The 23,050-nt window shown below is 45.0% G+C and overlaps 1 protein-coding gene across 1 annotated transcript in view; it reads left to right on the top strand.

Annotated features, from left to right (window-relative positions):
• ADIPOR1 (adiponectin receptor 1) overlaps window positions 1–23,050 on the top strand; it is a 367,296-nt gene that overhangs the window by 146,938 nt on the left and 197,308 nt on the right. The window contains exon 2 of the mRNA XM_086923078.1: window positions 18,683–18,938. Coding sequence (XP_086779204.1) covers window positions 18,801–18,938 — 138 coding nt within the window. The 5' untranslated portion in view covers window positions 18,683–18,800. The remainder of the gene's footprint in view (window positions 1–18,682; window positions 18,939–23,050) is intronic.

Raw genomic sequence — 23,050 nt, 5'->3', positions numbered from 1 at the left:
CATGTCCCAGTCCACCTCGTCCATTTCCCCTACCTCCTGTTCCCATGTGATTCTAAGCTTTTCCAGCCCATCCGGCATGTTATTCATCAAGGTCCTATAGGTCAGTGAAACCGCTCTACTCTGAATCTGTTCTTGTAAGAGGCGGCCCTACAGTGGTGCATACTCCGGGAGCGGTCCCGTCAAAGTCCCCTCTGCCCTCCAGGCGTGTCGCAACTGTAGGTATTTAAAATATTGTGTATGGTGTAAGCCGTATTCCCCCCTCAGTGATTGAACAGACTGTAGGGCCCTTTTTTTTCATGACATCCCCCAGTGACGATATACCTATGGTGTCCCAGCTCTGGAATCCCTTCAATTTACTGAGTTTTCTCAGCCAAGCGCATTGCCACAGTGGTGTTTGCATTGTCGGCTTCCGGTCCCATCCCATGGCCTTTGTTGCCTTCGCCCATGTCTCCAGTGTGATCCTAGTGTCCGGGAGCAATCGGGCTTTCCCCTTGCCCCCGTACAGGTAGTGGATGCATGTACGCTTCCCCATGCCATGTCTTTCAAGCGCGTTGGTGGGGTGTGCTGCTGAGGCGTGTATCCACTCATTTATTGGTGCCAAATGTTCCGCCCAATAGTACGCTTCAACGTTAGGGAGAGAGATGATCCCACTATATTGGTGTCTTTGTAGAGTCGTCAGCGCTACCCGTGGTTGTTTCCCCAACCAGAGGAAGGCCCTCAGCTCCGCGTTAATGTGTTTAAACACCCTTTTTGGCATGGGGAAGTATTCATTCTGGAAGGCATAGAGGAACCTAAGGAGCGTTATCTTGAACATGGCGGCCCTGCCTAGTATCGTTAGTGGGAGCATCCTCCACCTTGTCGCGTCCTCTATAAAATTGTCCATCACTCGCTTAATGTTCCTGCCATAGGAAAGAGTAGCATCTCGCGTCGCATATATCCCTAGGTAGACAAATCCCTCCTCCGTCTGGAGCCTCTCTGGGAGGTCTGGCCATTCCTCCTGCCCCCGGGGATCGTAAAGGATCGACTTATGCCAGTTTATCTGGTATCCGGCTCTGGCCCCATATCGGGCTAGTTCCGCGAACAGTGCTACAATTGTAGTATCCGGGTGTGTGATATATAAGAGGATATCGTCAGCATATAACAATATGTTCGAGGCATATGGGCTGCAGATGGTACATTATGAATAGATCGCCATCTGGTGTTGGGCTCGGATGATTGCACTTTGTTTTTCTCTTGGAGAGTCTTTTGTCTCTTGGTGACTCCTCCCTTGGTTGGTAGTGCGCATGGGCATCGGCTCCATCCTTAGATTGTTTTTTTCCGCCATCGGGTTCGGATGAAGATCGAGACGCTCCAGATCAACTTTGCAAGAAAGTGATTTTCGGCACGTATTCCCTTTCCAATTCGACGGTATTGTTATTCGAACGCGTTCATTTCCATTCCGACGCGTTACAAATTCAAAATAGAAGAGAAAAACTTGGAACTACGTCGAAGAACAGGAGGCCTTTCTCGACGCAGTCAAGCCCGGAGTCCATGGAAAGGACTCCATTCCAAAAATGTCCAACGTGTGGTGCTAAGTTCCCACACAAGGACCTACACGAGGTGTGCAACCTCTGTCTATCGCCTGAACACGAATCCAGGGACTGCGAAGCCTGCGCAGCATTCTCCTCCAAGCTAACGATTAGAAATCGTCGGGCTCGAAGACACGAGGTTTCCAGAATGCAGGCGGAAGCGATCCCGGAGCTGTTCGGAGACGAACAAATCGAGGAAGAAGAGGACCAGTCGGGGTCGGAAGGGGACCAGTCGGAGGATGAAGAACTCATCGAGCAACAAACCGTGAGTGACGACGTCCCCTTACCGAAAAACCGACCCCGTGCGGTAAGGACCCCGCCCTCGGGCCCGGTCAAACCGCTGAAAAAAGTTTCCGACGCCCCGCCTTCGGGCCCGGCAACGAAACCGAAACTGAAACCGAAACACTCGGACTCCCACCATGTCGGATCCGAGAAAAGGGCGACATCGACTTCGGCACCGAGGCTACATACAAAGGACAGCTCGGGATCGAAACATTCCATGTCGAAACATAAATATGACTTATCGCCCAAGAGACACTCGATACCAAGAAAGTCGGAATCGAGCAAACATTCGGTTTCGAAAACAACAAGATCTGACGATCGAAAACAAAAGCACCTCTCGGAACCAGGACCCTCGGTACCGATTCAGGAGCAACAGACAGATCCCAAACAAAAAATCTTGTTTATTGATCCGCAAACTGGGAAAGTGGTCACGAAGAAGAGAAAGAGTGAACAGTCAGAAGATAAACCTCTTCCTTCAAAAAAGAGAACAATGGGGACGAATATAACTCCTCCTGCTTCTCCTTGTCCTAGACTAACACCCTCTTCTCCTATTCCTCACAATAGGCCAAATATTCCTACACCTTCCACACCAAGACCAGCTACACCTCAGTCAGATGTAGACAGTGATCAGGGGGAGGGAGAACCTCAAGGGGATGACGAAACTATCCCAGATGAGGAGGATCCATGGGAAAATTATGATGTAGGGTCAGATGAAGACAACGACCCAGAGCTATATCCCTCAAAGCCTTCACCACCTGATGATAACACAGGTTTTGTGCAGCTCATTAATAGGGCAGCGAAATACCATAAAGTAGATATACATACAGAACCTCAAATAGAGGATTTCTTGTTAGAGACTCTACCTAATGCACAAAGAACATCAGGTACTCTCCCTATGTTGAAGGGTCTTCTTACTCACACAGATGAGATATTCGAAAACCCAGTGAGAGCCAGGGTGTTAAACCCAAGAATTGATAAAAAATACAAAGCGGCTCCAAAGGACCCAATATTTATTAGAGGGCATGTACCGCTAGACTCGCTGGTGGTCTCAAACGCTCGTAAGAGAGCAAACTCGTTATCTACAGGAGAGGCTCCTCCACCAGATAAGGAGTCAAAGTTAATAGATGCATCAGGCAAAAGAGTAGCATCACAGGCAGCGAATAGCTGGCGTATAGCCAATACACAAGCACTACTCGCACGCTATGACAGGGCACATTACGATGAGCTAGAAAAACTTCTCACACATCTCCCAAAGGAACATCAGAAGAAGGCAGACCAATTAATACAGGAAGGTAAAATAATAACAAATACTTCCATTAAGTGTGCATTAGACGCAGCAGACACTGCAGCAAGGTCTATTAACACTAGTGTCATGCTAAGAAGGCACGCATGGCTTAGAATCTCAGGATTCAAACAAGAGGTACAAACAGCCCTACTGAACAAACCATTTGATCAGAAGACATTGTTTGGTTCAAGCACAGACGAGACATTAGAGAAAATGAAGAAAGATACGGAAACGGCTAAGTCAATGGGAGCATTGCAACAGCCAACACACAGAGGTTCCTTTCGTAGATCCACCTATAGAGGGGGCTCAAAGAATACAGGAACAAATCAGCAATCCACATCTTTCACACCTACATCACCCAGAGGTAATTCAAGAGGCAGTTACAGAGGTAACAACAATAAGGGAAGAGGCCGCGGAAATAATAATAACCGCAACGCCTCAACACCAAAACAGTGACTTCATAGAACTCCCCCCAGACCACATAACACCGGTCGGGGGACGTCTATCACAGTTCCTACCTGTCTGGGAAAACATCACGTCAGACAAGTGGGTGAGACAAATTATCCAACATGGTTATTGCCTAGAACTCACAGATACCCCGCCAAACATCCCCCCCAAACAGCGTCCAATGAGTCAGGATCATCTGACATTGTTAAGAGAAGAAGTGCTAGCACTTCTACAAAAGCATGCAATAGAGAAGGTCCCAAAAGATCAACAGGGCACAGGAGTATACTCTCTATACTTCCTGATCCCCAAAAAGGACGGGTCCCTAAGACCAATATTAGACCTCAGACCTCTCAATGCTTACATAAATTCGGAGCACTTCCACATGGTCACGCTCCAACAAGTACTCCCTTTACTGAAGAAAGGGGACTTTCTTTCTACACTGGATCTAAAAGACGCTTACTTTCATATCCCAATTCACAAAGCCCACAGAAAATACCTAAGGTTTGTGTTAGAAGGACAACACTATCAGTTCAAAGTCCTTCCATTCGGTGTCACAACAGCACCGAGAGTTTTCACAAAATGCCTAGCTGTGGTGGCAGCACACCTAAGAAGACAACAAATACATGTCTTCCCATACTTGGACGATTGGCTAATAAAGGCCAAGTCAAAGGAAGAATGTCTTCACAACACACAGAAGACAATTCAATTGCTGCACCACCTAGGGTTCACGGTGAACTACAAGAAATCACACATGCAACCAAACCAGATTCAGCAATACCTGGGGGCTACAGTAGACACAGAGAAGGCAATAGCATACCCCAACCCAATCAGAGTACAGACAATGGTCGGGTTAATACAAAGATTTCAACCACAACACTCACTACCAGCACGAGTGTTTATGCAACTATTAGGCATGATGTCCTCCTGCATACTACTAATACCACATGCCAGACTACAAATGCGCCCACTACAAGAGTGTCTAGCGACACAGTGGAATCAGGCTCAAGGGCAGATTACAGATCTGGTGTTGGTGGACGACCGGACGTATCGCTCTCTGAAGTGGTGGAACACAGAAAACATTTCCAAGGGACGGTCGTTCCTAGAGCCAATTCCACAAGTAATAATAACAGCGGACGCATCGCTCTCCGGATGGGGAGCGCATATGGACAGATACACAGTACAGGGGAAGTGGAGTGTGCAGCAAAAGAAACTGCACATCAACTACCTAGAACTATTAGCAATATTTCTAGCACTAAAAGCCTTCCAAATGCAAATAACAGGCAAAGCAGTCCTGATCAGAACAGACAACATGACTGCAATGTATTATATTCAAAAACAGGGGGGGACACACTCTCTCCAACTGTCCAGACTAGCACAGGACATATGGAGGTGGGCCATTCCTCAAAAGATCTACCTGTTAGCGGAACACCTACCAGGAGTTCAAAACCAAATAGCAGACATCCTAAGCAGACAGTCAGAACAAGTGCACGAATGGGAGCTGCACGACCAAATACTACAGCCATTCTTCCAAAAATGGGGGCAACCAGAGATAGATCTGTTTGCCAATCATCAGAACGCAAAATGCAAAGAATTCGCATCCAGGTACCCACACCAAAGGTCCCAGGGCAATGCACTGTGGATAAATTGGTCCAACAAATTTGCGTACGCGTTCCCTCCTCTACCACTAATTCCATTACTAGTTCGGAAGCTGCAGCAACATTCAATGACCATGATACTAGTGGCACCCACGTGGGCAAGACAGCCGTGGTTCACCACGCTGCTACAACTCTCACAAGTACCACATCAAAAGCTAAGGTTATTACCCATGCATCTTACACAGAACCATGGAGAAATAATGCACCCAGATCCCAAACAACTGAACCTAGCGATCTGGCTCCTGAAGTCATAGAGTTTGGGTACTTAGATTTACCACCAGAATGCATGGAAATCATTAAACAAGCAAGACGTCCTACCACCAGAGCATGCTATGCAGCAAAATGGAAGAGGTTTGCTATACACTGTAACAGTAAGCACATCAACCCTCTGGACGCATCTACTAAACAAATCATTTGCTATTTGTTACACTTACAGCAATGTAACCTAGCATATACCTCTATCAGAGTTCATCTAGCAGCCATAGCAGCATACCTACAAAACAGACAACATCTGTCATTGTTCAAAGTACCAGCAATTAAAGCTTTCATGGAAGGACTCAAAGAGTCATTCCACCAAGAAGACCACCTTCCCCAGTCTGGAATCTCAACATAGTGCTTACCAGACTAATGGGGCCACCATTTGAACCTATGCATAGGTGTGAAATACAATTCCTCACATGGAAGGTAGCCTTCCTCATAGCTATCACGTCACTTAGAAGAGTAAGTGAACTGCAGGCTTTTACGATTCAAGAACCATTTATGCAGCTACACCAAAATAAAGTGGTTCTTAGAACAAACCCAAAATTCTTACCGAAGGTTATTTCAGCATTCCACATCAATCAGTCAGTGGAATTACCGGTTTTCTTTCCAAAACCACAAACAGTAGCTGAAAGAGCCCTACATACACTGGATGTTAGAAGGGCCATATTATACTACATAGAAAGAACACAAACTTTCAGAAAGACAAAACAGCTATTTGTTGCGTTTTCTCCCACACATAAAGGCAATCCCATCTCCAAAGCGGGCATTGCCAGATGGATTGTAAAATGCATTCAAATATGCTACTTAAAGGCAAAGAGAACATTAACTGTTCCTCCTAGAGCTCACTCTACACGTAAACTAGGAGCATCTATGGCATTTCTGGGAAACATTCCACTAGATGACATATGCAAAGCGGCTACCTGGGTTACACCGCACACCTTCACAAAACACTATTGTGTAGATGTGCACACAACACAACAAGCTAGAGTGGGACAAGCAGTATTAAAAACATTGTTTCAGACAGTTGCAACAGACACGGGCGACCACCGCTAGGGAGAGAACTGCTATATAGTCTATTCATAATGTACCATCTGCAGCCCATATGCCTCGAACGGAATATGCTACTTACCAGTATGCATCTGTTCTTGGCATAGAGGGCTGCAGAGTGGTACATGCCCTCCCAGCCTCCCCGGAAACCTGTGTCTGTTCCAACATTATCTTATTTAGATACACTTACATGGGCACTCTTATCTGTATTCTACTATACTACTCCATCTAACCCTACTATGGCAAAACAATCTAAGGATGAAGCCGATGCCCATGCGCACTACCAACCAAGGGAGGAGTCACCAAGAGACAAAAGACTCTCCAAGAGAAAAACAAAGTGCAATCATCCGAGCCCAACACCAGATGGCGATCTATTCATAATGTACCACTCTGCAGCCCTCTATGCCAAGAACAGATGCATACTGGTAAGTAGCATATTCCTTTCTCCTCCGTGTCATCTGCCTGCCCAATACTGAACCCCCGAATGTTTACATTCTGCCGGACCGCACATGATAGCACCTCTAAAGTGAGAGCAAAAAGCAGAGGCGACAGGGGGCACCCCTGTCTGGTGCCCCGCCTTATTGGGAAGTCCTCCGTCATTACTCCATTGATTCTAACCCTAGCCCTGGGGTAGTGTACACCAGTTTTACCCACCTCCTGTATTTGGGCCCGAAGCCAAATCGCTCGAGCACCCCTTCTAGGAAAGGCCAATGAACTGCGTCCAACGCCTTCTCGGTGTCAAGGGACAAGAACAGGTGAGGGTCTTGTCTGTCGCCCACCTCCAGCCAGTTATTTGTCCTTCTAAGATTCAACCTAGTTGCCCGGTCTGGAAGGAAGCCCGTTTGGTCCAAGTGTATAAGACCCGTTATCACTCTCCGCATTCGCAGGGCCAGGATCGTCGTCAGCAGCTTAATCTCCACATTCAAGAGGGAGATGGGGCGGTACGACGCACAGTCGTCTGCCAGCTTACCATCCTTATGTATTGGAATGATTGTGGCCATGCGGAGGTCTGGTCTCGTATTCAGGGCGCCGCCATCTTGGATTCAGCGTCGGACCAGTCCGCGGCAGGGCGGCTCACCGCCTAAAGGTAGATTCCGCGCTTCTAGTCTCGATTTTTCTTGCATCCAGGTTGTGACTGGACCTTCATAGTTCTGTCTGCTTCCAAAACGGGACTTCTGGACGTCGTTATGTCGGATTCGGATCGGCTGGCCGGAGCAATAGAGGCTCCCGACTTACTCGGCCATGCTGTTGGCAACGCCCCCACCTCTGCCCTCATTTTTAAAGCTTCCAGATGGGTCTACCATTTTAGATTATTCGTGAACCACAGTCCTAAATATCTGTATTCTATTACCCTCTCGAAGTTCTGTACTAAGATACCAAGAGAACTTTGTTTTCCTTCTCCCGAAACATAAAATTTTGGTCTTCTCCATGTTCACTACTAGTTTTTTAGCAGTATTCTTTAAACATGTTTAATTCTCTCTGGAGACCTATCTCTGTCTGGTCCATAATCACCAGGTCGTGTGCATATAGTAAGCAGGATACATGGTTTCCTCCCTGTTTCGGGCTAGCCCCTCTAACCTCTTAGTTTTTGAGGTAGATCGGCTATGAACAGGGAAAAGAGCAAAGGGGCAAGTACGCACCCCTGTCTCAAGCCAATTCCAATCTGGATCCTCCGAGACAATCTTACCTCCTCATCCAAAATTATTTGGGCCCAGTTTTCAGTATGTAAGGCCTGGATCAGGGCCAAAAGATCAACAGGCCACTCACTGCGCTGGCAGTGTCACTGCAGTCTGTCCTCTCAGGTTGTGTGCAAGTGATTGTGCTTCTGTTGGTGTTTGTAGAATGTAACCGTATGCGTGGGTGTCCATTTGGTGTTGGTATGTTGAACAGTGTGATGCTGTGCGATACGGTGACAGTGTCCTTGTGTGGTGTGTATTAATGTTTTGATTGTTACATGCATGCAAGGTACATGCACAGAATATCTTAGCCACAGAATTCAGGGTTTTGCGCGCATCCCCAAGCTCCACCTCATCAGTCAACTTGATTCCCGTCACCTCGCGGTTTACTGTCTCTTTGCATTCAGTGATGCGCAGTCGCAGACCAGCGTTCTCTGACTCGAGCGAGCACAACTTGTCAATGTAGATCGCAAGTCTGTCATTGAGGTCCTGCAGTTCCTCATTCTCCTGTAGCCGGGTGATGCGGGTGAGAGACAGCAGCGGGATGCCTCCTTTCTGGGTGACGCGCTTCTGGTCCGGGGTCTCCATAGCAGCAGACGTCGGGTGGAGGTTCGGTCAGTGTCCATACAGAATCCACTGTTGCGGAGGCAAGGGAGCAACCGACAGCTGGACTGTCATCTTCGCTGCTTGCTGACAGTCAGTGCACCCTCCTCTCTGGCTCCAGCTCACATAACCAGGTCAAGCTAAGGGAGGGGTCATTACACCGCCAACTTCACGCTTTCAGTGTTATTCCTATATTTTTATTACATGTGGACTTGGACAGGGAGGAGAACCCACTGGCAATAAACCAGAAATAACCCACCAATATATTTTACATGGCTTGTCTCCCTAGATGAGACCATTTTGAATGCCTCAAGCTGCAGCAGCTGAAAAGAGACTGCACTACTTTGCCTGTTTTAATGAAAGGAAAGAAAGACCATAGACACCCTCCTACTATGAATATTTTTGATTGTTTTCATAAAGAAACCAGCATTGGTATAGCTAATAGATCTCGCCTTTAGGACCTTATAAGTGTTTAGCCATGCAACCGTTGGTGTTGTTGCACTAAATATATTGAGCTGCATAACTAAATACTTATAAGGTCCCAAAAGTGAGACCTATTGGCTATGCCAATGCTTGTTTTTTGTTAGGCACGGGGAGATTAAGTGATTTACCCAGAATCACAGGATGTTCAGCATCATTGTCGAGACTCTAACCCGGTTCCCCCGATTGGAGGTCGACCGCCCTAGCCGTTAGACAAACTCTCTTGTCTTTTCCATTCTTCTTTCTACCTTTACGATTTCTGCCTTTCCTCATCTCTCCTTTCCACTTATTGCCATTCCCTTTCTCCGCTTCTCCCACTCTGTGACGCATCCGTCTTCTGCACATGGTCACTTTGCATTAACACACAAGATTAGACCGTCATATTGCATGACAATACACCCCCCACCCCACCCCACACTTGGACACAGCAAGCAAAGATTGCACTGCCACTGACATTTAGTACCTGCTGTATTTGTTTTTGGTATGCTTTATCTTTTCTGTTTGCTGAAACTTTCAGCTGCTGCCACCACCTGCACTATACTTGTTATACATGTTTAGGAAGCTTTTTTCGCTTCTGGACATTCAGTATGAGGTGTGTATAAGTGAAAGTACTGTAAATAGTTTCTCAAACAGGAGCCAAAACGATTTGCATAGCGTTGCATGGAGAGCCTGCATGTGCTCTCACCCTATGTCATCTGCGACCTGTTTCTTCACATCCTTCTCTGATCGAACCATCGCATGTGTGGCGCTTTTGAGTCATTAGTTAGTTTACACCAGGTGCTTTTTTTGAGTCATTAGTTTGTTTACACCAGGCGCTTTTTAGGTCTCGTCTGAGACAGCTGTCTCTTTGAGACATTTAGTAAGTGGCTTTTAAAAGTGCCACCAGAGGCTTTTGCTGGCCTACAGCTTGCATTCACGAGCTTGTGCACGTGCACAGCTGCCATCTGTGTTTTTATTGTTGTAATCAGTTTCCTCTGCTTGCACTCCCCCTCCCTTTTCCCCCTCCCTCCTGGTCAGCTTCATTTGTGTCTTCTAGCTGTGAATCATGCTCCTCTACTCTCACTCCCCCACACTTCTCCCCTCCTCTTCGTCCGTTTCATTTGTGTCTTCTATCACTGTGAATGCTCCTGCTTCCACCAGGCGCACACAGCATCAGTCGCCAGTGCACGCTTTCACCAGGCACACACACCACCAGCTGTCAGTGCACGCTTCCACCAGACACACACACCACCAGCCGTCAGTGCATGCTTCAACCAGGCACACAAACCACCACCCGTCAGTGCACACTTCCACCAGGCACACACACCACCAGCCGTCAGTACATACTTTCACCAGGCACACACATCACCAGTCGTCAGTGCACGCTTCCACCAGGCATACACACCACCAGCCGTCAGTGCGCGCTTCCACTAGGCACACACCACCAGCCGTCAGTGCACGCTTCCACCAGGCACACACACTACCAGCCGTCACACACTATCAGCCGGTGGTGCACGCTTCCACCAGGCACAGACACCACCAGCCGTCAGTGCACGCTTCCGCCAGACACACACACACACACACTACCAGCAGTCCGTGCACGCTTTCACAGAGCACACACACCACCAGCCGTCAGTGCACACTTTCACCAGGCACACACACCACTAGCCGCCAGTGCACACTTTCACCAGGCACACACACCACTAGCCGCCAGTGCACACTTTCACCAGGCACACACACCACTAGCCGTCAGTGCACACTTTCACCAGGCACACACACCACCAGCCGTCAATGCACGCTTCCACCAGGCACACACACTACCAGCCGTCGCACACTACTAGCCGTCGGTGTGTGCTTCCACCAGGCACACACCACCAGCCGTCAGTGCGCGCTTTCACCAGGCATACACACACCACCAGCCGTCAGTGCACGCTTTCACTGGGCACACACACCATCAGCCGTCAGTGCACGCTTCCATCAGGCACACACACCACCAGCTGTCAGTGCACGCTTCCACCAGGCACCCACACACCACCAGCTGTCAGTGCACGCTTCCACCAGGCACACAGACACCACCAGCCGTCAGTGCACGCTTCCACCAGGCACACACACCACCAGCTGTCGGTGCACACTTTCACCAGTCACACACACCACCAGCCATCAGTGCACGCTTTCACCGGGCACACACACCACCAGTCGTAAGTGCACGCTTTCACCAGGCACACACATCAGCCGCCAGTGCACGCTTTCACCAGGCACACACACCACCAGCCGTCAGTGAAGCAGGCAGGCTCTTCTCAGAGTTTCTTGGTAAATATGTGTTCGATGCCCGGGAGGGAATGGGTCGAGTTTCCTTAAACCATGCTGAGTATGCAGGTGCAGTGCTTGAACTCTGGTGTTAGTGAGTCATGCTGCCTGGGGCTCACTCAATCCAAACTTGTAAATTGTGCCTGCACCAGGCTTTTTCTCATTTGCAAAGTTCAGCGCATGCGCACAGCTAGGCAGCCTCCACACCCCCCGGAATGACTGCCTCCTACAACCAGAATTAAAACAACATTCAGCACAATGAAAACACGTTCATTTGATGCAAAGAACTGTTAACAAAAACCATGTCCAGCTATTGTAGATCTGGCATCTTAAACAAAACAGCAACAAAAAACCAACCAGCGTTGGCATAGACAATATGTCTCGCTATTTGGACCCTTTAAGTATTTGGTTATGCTGCAGAATATCCTTGGTGCAACAACACCAACTGTTGCATGGCTAAACACTTATAAGGTCCCAAATGCGAGACCTATTGGCTATGCCAATGCTTGTTTTTGTGGTCATTAGTTTGTTTACCCCCAGCGCTTTTTAGGTTTTGACTGGCGTAAACGATGCGAAAGCATAGTTTCGCTAGGCGAAAACCTATTGATATATAGTATGTGGGGCATGGTCCGTCCCCAGTCTCCCATTGGCTAGCTCCATAAATGGAGGCCAGCCATTGGGAGACGGCTCTGTCCGTCAATCCCGGACCAGATTCGGGGGCGTTCCAGAGAATTTTTGGCTTTTGGCGACGTCACGCTACGTCAGCCAAAAGCCCTCGGGAACGCCCCCGAATCTGGTCCGGCATTGACAGACGTGAAGCCTTTTCTCTGCCCCTCCCCTAGAGTCACTGTCTCACACTCTATCCTTGTTTTCCGTAGGATTTAATCGCGCAGCTTGTTGGTGAGTTGCGCTTCTGATTTCTTTCTGCTGTCTCCTTCGTATCAGTCCACACCTCCAGCTGATAAGCATGCCTGCCCGGGTGACAGAATAATCTAACACCCGTTACTGTCAAGACTAGCCCCAGAGGGGGGAAGGGAGGGAGACCTTGTTTTGGAGTTGAGGTTTGCTTTGTTTTTTCTCAGGTGCGGTGACCGAACTCCTCTTCTGTTTGCCATAGTCTCACGGCCATGATGACAAAGGTGTCACGGCGCAGGGCTGGGCTTGCCAACCCGCCACACAATATAATCCGTTAGGGCCTTCAGAAAGGCCAGTGCCCAGATAATATCCACTTATATTAATGCATGATGCCTTGTGCACACTCTTTCGTAGGGAGCGTGGATCCGAGCCTGGGTCCTGACTTGGTCCATAAAGAGATCAAATCAAAATACCTATTATGTAAATCGCATAGCTGTTAACACTTCAAAATAACTGCTTACCATTTTCAAAACCAAACTTTCAATTTTCGAAGCTGTTTAATTTCAGTTAATCAGCTCCTAATGAGCAGATCTTCTATTCGTCGCTTGCACATTCTTCAGTGAAGAACATTGAAGGACAGAGAAATTAAGTGGTTTGCCCAGGATCACACAGTATGCCCTACTGTAGAAGCCTTGAGATCATTTCCGATTTGTTGATACCCCGTTTGTAATGGGTTAATTGCTCCTGTCCTTAGTTGTACAGGAAAGGTTAACACGTTGTTCGCAGTTTTCTTTCAAAAGTCATTGACCTAAATTAATAAAGCCGTCTAAGGTCACATAATGTGCTGTTAGGTTACAGGCTGGCATCTTGCTTCCATCTGCTAAATGTTTTTTCACTTTCTTGTTCTGCATTTTATGAATGCTGAAATGATTAGTGGAAGGAGTTATGCTCCCATTTCGGGTTTTTTTTTGCTCCTACTGTTTCAGCAGCTCTCCCCCACTGTGCTGGAGGACCTTGGCCGCATGTCATAGTTTCATTTACAGGATGCATAATACAGTGACCGAGGGGCCACTACCCTGACTTGTCTTTGAGTTGGCCCCCAGAGACAGACCATGTGCCCGGGCCAAGCTCGAAACTGATTTGGCTCGCTTTTTTTTTTATCTACAGAGGGGGCCGGGCCCAACTCCTTTGCTTCTCTGGGCCGGTTCGTTTATTTTCTGTCGCAGAAGGCCCTGCGTGCCACTGTCCTTAAATCGCTTGACATGTCCATGTTGGGTCACCTTTGCTTCATTAGTCCCAGCTTTCCCGACTAGGAACCGGTTATTTTTGTCTACTCACTTTAATTTGCTTTAATAACAAACTCCCACGTTAAGTGAAGCAATTGACTTACAGCCTTGTTCTCAAACAAGAAAACAGCTCTCCTTGCACACGTTTCCCTTGCGGTCCTCCTTTTTTTCTGCAGTATTTAATAACATTGTGGCCATGTTTTAATCAAATCATCGGGTTTCTGCATTTCGGTAATGACGTGGTGGTGATGCACATACTTTCTGCATGTTGTACATTCTGCTGCCCCTAATGTGTCCGACGTTTGTGGGCTGTAGATGCTAGCGCGATCCCACGCCATGCGCCTCTTCTGCCCTCCTAAAATATACTATCCTCGTTCTCCAGGTTAGAATTCAACACTTCAAAAACAAATGTGTAGCAAGGATGTTCTATTAATAATGCCATAATGGCAGCGCTTCTATGCATTCATAGTAAATGTTCTGTGGAAAGTATTTTATTTGTTGCAGTGGTTCCGCTAAGTCTTTAATCATTGATAACTTATTTGTGTTCTTTTGCCCAGGGGAATTTCTTCCATTGGTGCAGCAGGTGCAATGGCACCAAGGCCCACGCTACTCTGATAATTCGTGTATTTAATATATCTGTAGCCATATTGAGGGTTTGCATTTGCTTACTTGCCCTGGTGTCCATGACACTGGCTAGGCTGCTGCTTTTGCCACGTTATTTCATTTGGTAGTGTTTAGCATTAGTGGTTGTACTCCTGAGTGAGGGGGGCACAAATTTAATATTGATTGTGGCAGGGCATCAAAAGGAAATGCTGCTCAGGGTGCCAATTGTGTAAGACGTCTAGACTAAAAATATTGTGACTGCTTCGTGCACGCTGAATCTGGGATGTGTGCCCGTCAGATCGACAGCAGCTCTGTCTGTTGCTAGTGTTACATTATCATATGTTCAGGGATTGGTCATGGTGACCTTTGTTTGATAATGTCATTAAAAAACTCAACGTTCACTCACTGTTGGTGTCTTGTATTGCGGTATTATTGTGTTACTTATGTCTCTTAAGTGTGTGTTGTGTGTGTGTGTACATACACCGTATGTATTGTAATCTATGTGGTTTGATAGCTCAATCGGTCGCTCATTCAGCGCTGCATTTTAGCCCCGGTCATGGCGCTCGAGAGTGGACATTGCCCTTGATTGGCCGCCGCCCGTGGGATGCAGTGGTTCAGATGCGTTTCGGGCCCCAGAGGGGGGGGAGGGAGGGAGACCTTGTTTTGGAGTGGAGGTTTGCTTTGTTTTTTCTCGGATGCGGTGACAGCACTCCTCTTCTGTTTGCCATAGTCTCACGGTCATGATGACAAAGGTGACACGGCGCAGGGCTGGGCTTGCCAACCCGCCACACAATATAATCCGTTAGGGCCTTCAGAAAGATGTTCAATGTATTTTATTGTGACGAAAATCCAAGAACAGAAGTGAAATATTAACATATTTTTGTGACATTTGTAATAAAGCTTGAAACATTTAGAGAACATATTTGAACCAGTTGTTGAATGGTTGCACAGATTGATGCTGTGGTGGCGCTGAGTGATGCTGTGGTAACGCATAGTGAGGTTGTGGTGCCCCTGAGTCATGCTGTGGTGGTGCTGAGTGATGCTGTGAATTGTTTCCCCTCGTTTTTGTATCCTTCTGCCCTCTGTCTGCCTGGTGTTTTGTGCCGTTCCTCCACCTGAACTGAGCCCTTTAAAAGAAGGCCATGCTCCAAAAAGTACCGCAGCCCCCTGCCCTGAACCATAAAAAACGGCCCCCTACCTCCGTGAAGTACTCTGACTCTGCTCCCTACCCTCCCTTGGTGCCTAAAACTGTCCCCTGCCATGCACCCTACAACGCCTCGACTTAGTAAACTGTCTGTTCTCTGTGTGCTTCGAGGCCGTAAAATGTAAGCCTAGGCACAAATGGATGTTTGGATTTGTGGGGTAAAGTTTTATTTAATGTGATTTTATGTAGCTCGAACTTTACCCGAAGGTGTCAGAGCGCTTTACATAAGAACCAGTTGCCAAACCGAAGGACTTTGATTTACATGCGTTAAGTAAAAGATACAAACAGGAAAACAATTGAAATGTACTAGATGTAGTCACACAAAGAAGAGACTGTTGATTCTCGTTATATTTCTATATACATATGGAAGGGCTATGAATAGATGTACTGCAAGAGTCACATAGGAATGTTAAGAGTAGAAAGGTCTACTGCATAAACTAGTGAATACAGTCATCTCTATATACAGAAAAAATGAGTTATATTTAGAGGGGTCGGAGTGGGACACAGTGGGTGGATGGATGCATGATGGATGGGTGTATGCAAGATGCATGGATGTATGGGTGGATGCATGGATGGGTTGTTGGTTGGATGGGTTGGTGGATTGCATAATTTGTTGAGGGATTGGCTGTATATATGCATCTATCCATCCACCCATCCACCCATCCATGCATCTATCCATACACCCATCCATACACCCATCCATGCATGCACCCATGCATGCACCAACTCATCCATGCAAGCATTACAACAAGAGCACGCAGCTCTCCTTCGTCTCTCCTCGCCCCCCCTTCCCTGAGCCCGCAGCTCTCCTTTGTCTCTCCTCGCCGCCCTTCCCCTTGCCCTGCCCTGCTATTGTAAATGACAATGCCATTTATTTATGTTAAAAAAACATAAATAAAAAAAATGTCAAGAGCAATGCCAATAGCTCTAACTTTAACAAAGGCAAAACCATTGCATTGTAAATGCTTGTTTAAAACTGAACATTGTCTTTGTCTTGTGGGAACTAGGTATTTAAACGATGCCTTAAAGCACTTGCACTCCCGCACCAGGCAGCTCGCTGCTTCTGTCTGTTATCCTGTTATTGTCATGTAGGGCAGGATGAGTAATGAAAGGCTTTTGATTTCTCACTCTTTGTTTCACCAGGTTTGACAACGCCGAGTGTGAAGATATGTAATCATTGATGTTTTCAGCGTCACTTTTTATGCTACCTGTTGCTTTTATAGTGTATCTCTTAAGTAGATAAGTCAAGAAAAGATGGGTTTTTAGATACTTTCAGAACGCTGACAGATTTAATGTGATTAGAGTATCTTCCTGTTTGAGTCTGCAGATATTTGTGCAAAAAAAAAAATAAGGTGTTTGCTCTTTTGGCGGGACGTTTTAATGAATCACAGCAGATTTGTCAGCCGTAGGTATACATCTCTGAATTATCGTGATGTTTGGCTGTGCTGTAGTGCTTTTCAGTAGGCCATTGGGTTTATCAGCTCATGCTAGAAAAAAAAGAATGTAGTTTAAGCAAGTGAGAAGTGGTGTAGTTTGAGTCCTTCTTGGGCGGCAATAATGGAAACATTTTCTGTTGCTGGAGGAATTGAGGTCTCTGGATGCACAGCAGATATGCGTTGCCTCCGACCAACGTAAGTGAAAAGCAGGGATTCCTCAACGGTTCTCAAGTTCACATCCGGCATGAAGGTTTCAGTATTTCCAAGAGCTTAGAGAGCAGGTTTTGATGTTCTAGTGATAAGCTAATGTATCCAAGGTGAGTTATTGGAGGTCCCAGAATTTTTGAGCCTAGCCTACTGGTGAAGGGGTAACTTCGGTTTAGAGGAAAAATACATTTGTGATGAGAGCGTGCTTCAGTAAGAGGAAGAAGCAGCTCATACAAATTTTCAAAGCATCCAAGAAGATCTTGACGTTTTCAATGGACATAAAATGAAGGTAAAGAAGTGTGTACGACCTAAAACAAGCTCCTCATGTATCACACAATGTAGTGATAATATAAATCACATCTGCTCACAAGTTATGCTTCCTTGTTTTCGTTCATGACCGCTTTTATGGGATTTAGATAACCGGTGGAATAGTAGTATAGCTTAACCTGTCATTAATTGCAGTTTCGATCCACAATGAATTTGCCAATGGCCAGGTGCTCTGCTGAATAGGTATGCTTAAAGAGCAGACTAGAAAGTTGTTAGCGATTGATATTGCATGAGCAATTAATGAACGGATTGATAGGCGCATTTATAAGGTTGGTTGTATGGAATCAGCTGTTTAATACCGTGTCATATTTTCTTGTCGCCACATTTAACCCAGAAGTGCCAAATATACAGTTGAAAATGAGAACAGAAAAAAAGGGAGATATACATTGGCTCACTTGGAGTGCAGCGAAGGATGATGACATTTGTAATGTGCACATTATGATCTACTGTACAAAAAACAGAGCTTCAAACAAAATGTCTTGAGGAAAGGTATACAACTTAAATAAGAGGCTTGCCATTACATTGGTAATTCAGCTATTTCGGCAGTCTGCTAATAATTCACTTGGACTGATCCAACAGTGTACCACACATACACATATAGGAGATGTGAGGAACTGTAGCTACCAACTCCAGGTTTATTCAATAAAAAATAGAGATAGAGTGCAGGTTGGAATATTACAGATGTTTTGTTTCAATTACTTATTGAATAATTCAGTGATTCTGAATGCGTCTTCGGGGTCACACTTCCTCTTCTATGACGTGTTTTTTTGATTTGCTGAAATATTTTTTTGCTTTTATGCGTTCAGTTCTGGGCAGTTGCTTTGGGGTGAACTCTTGATTCCGATATGTAAAAGTAGATAGCAGTAAAAAAAGAGTAGTGTTAGATTAGTTCTTTCATTTACAATTACATTTGCCCCCTGATTTTGTAGTTAAACAGAATCAAAATGCATTTAATAGTGAGACTTTTACATAATCCGTGATCTTTTTGTAAATAAATAGAAGGCTCTGTATCTATATCTGTTCAGGCAACTAGATTGCTATTTTGTTTGTGGATAAAGTGTGTTTTGACAATTGCTTCTATTATGCATAGTTATATTCTGTCTTTTATATTTTGATTGTAGACATCTCTACAGAAGATGTTCCTTTTGGTGAAACTGTGTCTTTTCCTTTATAGTACATGACCAGGAACAAGGGTTCCTCGACCCGCGCCTGACTACGGCCCCTGGAGAGGCTTGGCGTGAACCTGGGGCTCCATATTGTCTTCCCACAAACACGCTTCGGGCTTCATCCAGATGTCTTCTCGAAAGGGATCATCGAGTGGTCAAGACTGTGTACTTGCAAGCAACGTTCGCGCTGAAGCAGATGCAGTAGAGCTGACTGAGCTTGGACCACTGCTTGAAGTGAAGCGGACAGCTGCCAACTCCAGCAGTGTAAGTATATCCTTCACTCTGATGGTGCACCACTAGAAGCATCCTCTGTACATATCAAAAACAGCTTTGTGGCCATTTAAATACTCCGCGCCAAACACAAGTAGCCATTGATTATAGACGAGAATCAAACAACATTGTGATGGTCTCCCTTGGCAGGACTTGCAAGACATTGAAGTGGTTTCCTTTGCTTTAAAGTGGAGGTAATTATAGTTTATTTCGCTTGGGGATGCTTTCCGAAGGCATGTGCATCATTGAGAGATTCTAGTTAAGCCATAACTTCATCTGGCTAAGACTTAGCCACACTGATGCCCTTTTAGTGCAGGTATGTTTTCGAATTAAGTAAAATAGATTAGTTAGTGACAGAGCTAATATTCTGAATTTGGAGTCCCTTCGCTCTTCCGCCAGCATTGTGTCACGGCCAGCGCTGGCTGCATCATAGCGCTTTATTTTCCATTCATCTTTTAACCATGCTGCAAATCATGTTTGCAAATCACAATGAAATATAAGGGCTGCATATGCCTACATGAATCTGTGTACTAGTTAAGTATATAAATAGTTGCAGACCAATGACTTTTTAAAAGCTATCGTCCGTATATGTTGCCCTGTTTACTATTTGTTTTTGTATACATTGATTGCACTATGTGACCTAGACACTAATGAAATAGAAGGGCCAGTAACTGATATTTCACATTGATAACTCAGTAGTCATTCCTACTGCTAGTTCAAATATAGTTCTTTTGTTGCAATGCAAGACGACATTTTGCTATTGCTTAGGACACTGTCTTTAAAAGACCATGATGTCATTTGAATTTGTTGCATTGTGAGCACGTTGTTTTGTTTTTGCACAGGTTTATGCCTCCCTCGACTTTTCTACGTACTTCTTGATATTTGAGAGTTAATCTATCGTTTAGAGTTTTCTGGACTGTTTTTGTTAATGTGAATCAAATTAGTATTTTATCTTTCCTGTATTAGCGGTGTAACCATTTGACGTTCTTCCATTTAATTTGCAGAAGGGCTTCCTTTGTACTCGGTCATTTGATCATGACCGCAAAGCTTGATGTAGCCAATAGGCCTCGATTGGTACGTTCAAAAAGCACAGCCTCCGCTTTTATTGCTAATTTTGCCTTTGGCACACATGTATTATTGGTATGTTTTGAGATATTTTGACCTCTCAATCCCCATTTAATCTTAGTTGGGGGTTTAGGGGTAGAGGTTTATTGTTATTATGGTACGCTATCATCCTTGGGTGAAATTATAGCTCTCAAGATTTGTAGAATGTTTTGTGATAAAGATGGAAGATATATTATTCATCAACCCTCCAAACAAGTGGGGTAGATATGGTTCTAGGAGTCATTATGGTCCAAGTGTAGATGATTCCATCCATTTAATGGAGTGTGAATTGTTGGGGTACATTGTGTGTTCTGCTGGTGTGTGGTGGAAATGGATTTCACTGCAGCGGTGTTAACTCTTCTAGAGCTCGACCTTCTTCACACCACATTGGTTGCACATTAGTATCTTGTTTGACAGATACACTTTCATTTATACTAAGAAGTGCACTTTTTCCAAACTTTTTCTCATCTTTCAGCGAAGCAGGAATAGTTGACTCTTAGGATAGTGGCATCATATAGATTAATGATTCTTCAGATGATCTGAACTTGATGCCACTTAAAAAGTACCCCGATCATCCATGGTCCCATAAGTTGGTAAACTGGAATGACCGAGTGATCCATTGTTACAGAAAGGAGAAAACCTAAATTAAAGTAGGAAATAGTTTTTTTTAAATCCAAAGAAATGGTGAGTTTGGGACACCCTTGTTAATTATGTAAATAAACAAAAATTCAGTTATTGTTTCAAGATGATGCAATGCTGACATCTTCAGTTAAAAACGTGACATTAAATTTGCAGTTAATGAACACACTATTCTCATAAATGAAAAGTTAAAACACTAGGTTCTGACATTAATTCCTCCAAGAATAATTATCCTAGGTTAATCTTGGTGATTATTGAGATGAAGACAAGCTTGGCAGAGTGAATATAGAAAAAACATTTTGGATCCTTTTTTCCAAACAAAAAGCTGGTAGGTGGCTACTCACTCAAATAGGCATTCAGAATTCAAAACCTGAAGCAGGCCCCCTGTTAACACCTGTGAATATTTCAGAGTAATGGTGAGGATCCATATAAATAGTTTGTGAGGATAACGTTTTTTCAACCAGCAGTCTTTGCTTTAGCTAATCCTGTCAAAAAAGAAGACCTAGAGGTAAGGGAGTATGTATAACAGTCAGGCATTGTACTTAATCTTTTCAGGGTTTCATAGCAGTGGAAGTAATTCATTAGGAGGTTCAACCAGATGTGATGTTACTGTGATCCCTGCCAGTTAATCACATACGTTTCTCATTATGCATTTCATTCAGTAATCCCCACCCCGCCAAAGGAAATGCAAACCTGGGTCACCTTTTGCAAATATTCGTCTATATGCCTTTAATATAGCAAAACATATCCATCTGTTTCGAATGTCCCTCTTATGCAAACAAATCCTTGAGAAAAACTGCCTCTATTGAATTTCAAACTCATTTGAAGGTGAAGAACTAGGATTTCATCCCAGTGAATAAATAGTACTGCCCTTACACATGCCTAATATATTATTCCCAACATTGTAGATAAGGCAACCTCTCATTACAAGGCTTTTCAACCTCTGTTCAACCCTTTTTATAACATTCTTTATTGGGTTTTAAAATTAAGGGCAGACAACACAGATGGTACTTAGCCAAACCTGTTTCCTTTGCTAGTGATTATTTTAAGTCCCTTTTGTGTGATTGAATTATGTTTTTAGCTTCTAGTAATTCAGCACCAATAGTACATTTTTTTTGTATAATTGAGAATCCATTTTACTCGTAATGTAAAAAAAAAAAACAACTATCCAAATCTTGGATTTGGCTGCCTGCCAGGAAGCAACCGTACAGTACTATTAAAATTGTAGACAAGTGTCATTTTCACAAGGCAATGCTCTCTGCAGCTTACTCAACCTACCACTGAGAGCATTGTCCTGTTGATCTGTTTTAGTATGGCTGAGTCTCAGAAGGTGACGTGCATTGTAGTGAAGCCTTATTCTGAATCTGTTCCTTCCTTGGGCCCATTTAGGCACAGGGGCTTGAAATTGATTTTCACATTACTGCACAAACGTAAACCAGATTTTGAAAAAGAAACCAGCAGGGGCGGTCTTCATTCACAGCTGGCTTTTACCACATGTTCAACTTGTTGACTTTCCATTTTGATGTACGTCATTCTTTATACTGACATAGAGCTTCCATCCTACATCTTCTAATTTTTCCAGATAAGTTGAGGTAAACTAAGGTAAACTGACCTGTACAGGACTGCACAGTGCTTAATGGAGGAGGAGCTAACATTATAATCCAGGTTTTTTTCTGATTTAAAACTGTCATGGGAGTTAATCTTTAGATTTTTAGGGCTCCGCTAGCGTAGGCTGCGCACATGCGCAGTCTCGCTGACGAGATCGAATGTTTTAGCGTACTTTCACTAGCGAGGATTAAGCCCCGCCCCTCTTTTCCATTGGCTGGCGTCACCGTTCATGCTAAACGGTGTCCAGCCATTGGAAAAGAGGTCACAGTGACGTACTCTTTTCTTTTTAGAGCCGTCCCATTCGGATGGACTTCCCCGACTTACTGCTGGCGTAAAATGTGTATCTTCTTTTGGGGTGAAACATATGGCCCCATAAAAAGAAGATAAGAAACCTTTTACGCCAGCAGGGTAGTCCGTCCAAGTGGGACGGCTCTAAAAGAGAAATTTCTTTCAATTTAGTATAATCGCGGCACCCGCGCTTTACTTTTAAAATGTTATAAGTAAAGCGCGGGTGCCGCGATTATACCAACATGAAAGAAACAGAAAAAACATCTATTTCTTTCATTTTGGTATAATCGTGGCACCCGCGCTTTACTTATAACATTTTAAGAGTAAAGCGCGGGTGCCGCGATTATACCAAAATGAAAGAAATAGATGTTTTTTCTATTTCTTTCATTTTGGTATAATCGTGGCACCCGCGCTTTACTTTTAAAATGTTATAAGTAAAGCGCTGGTGCCGCGATGACTGGGACGGA

Source organism: Lissotriton vulgaris, chromosome 5 (genome assembly GCF_964263255.1).
Source record: "Lissotriton vulgaris chromosome 5, aLisVul1.2, whole genome shotgun sequence".
Classification (NCBI taxonomy): Eukaryota; Metazoa; Chordata; class Amphibia; order Caudata; family Salamandridae; genus Lissotriton; species Lissotriton vulgaris.
This window is presented reverse-complemented; position numbering and strand designations above follow the sequence as displayed.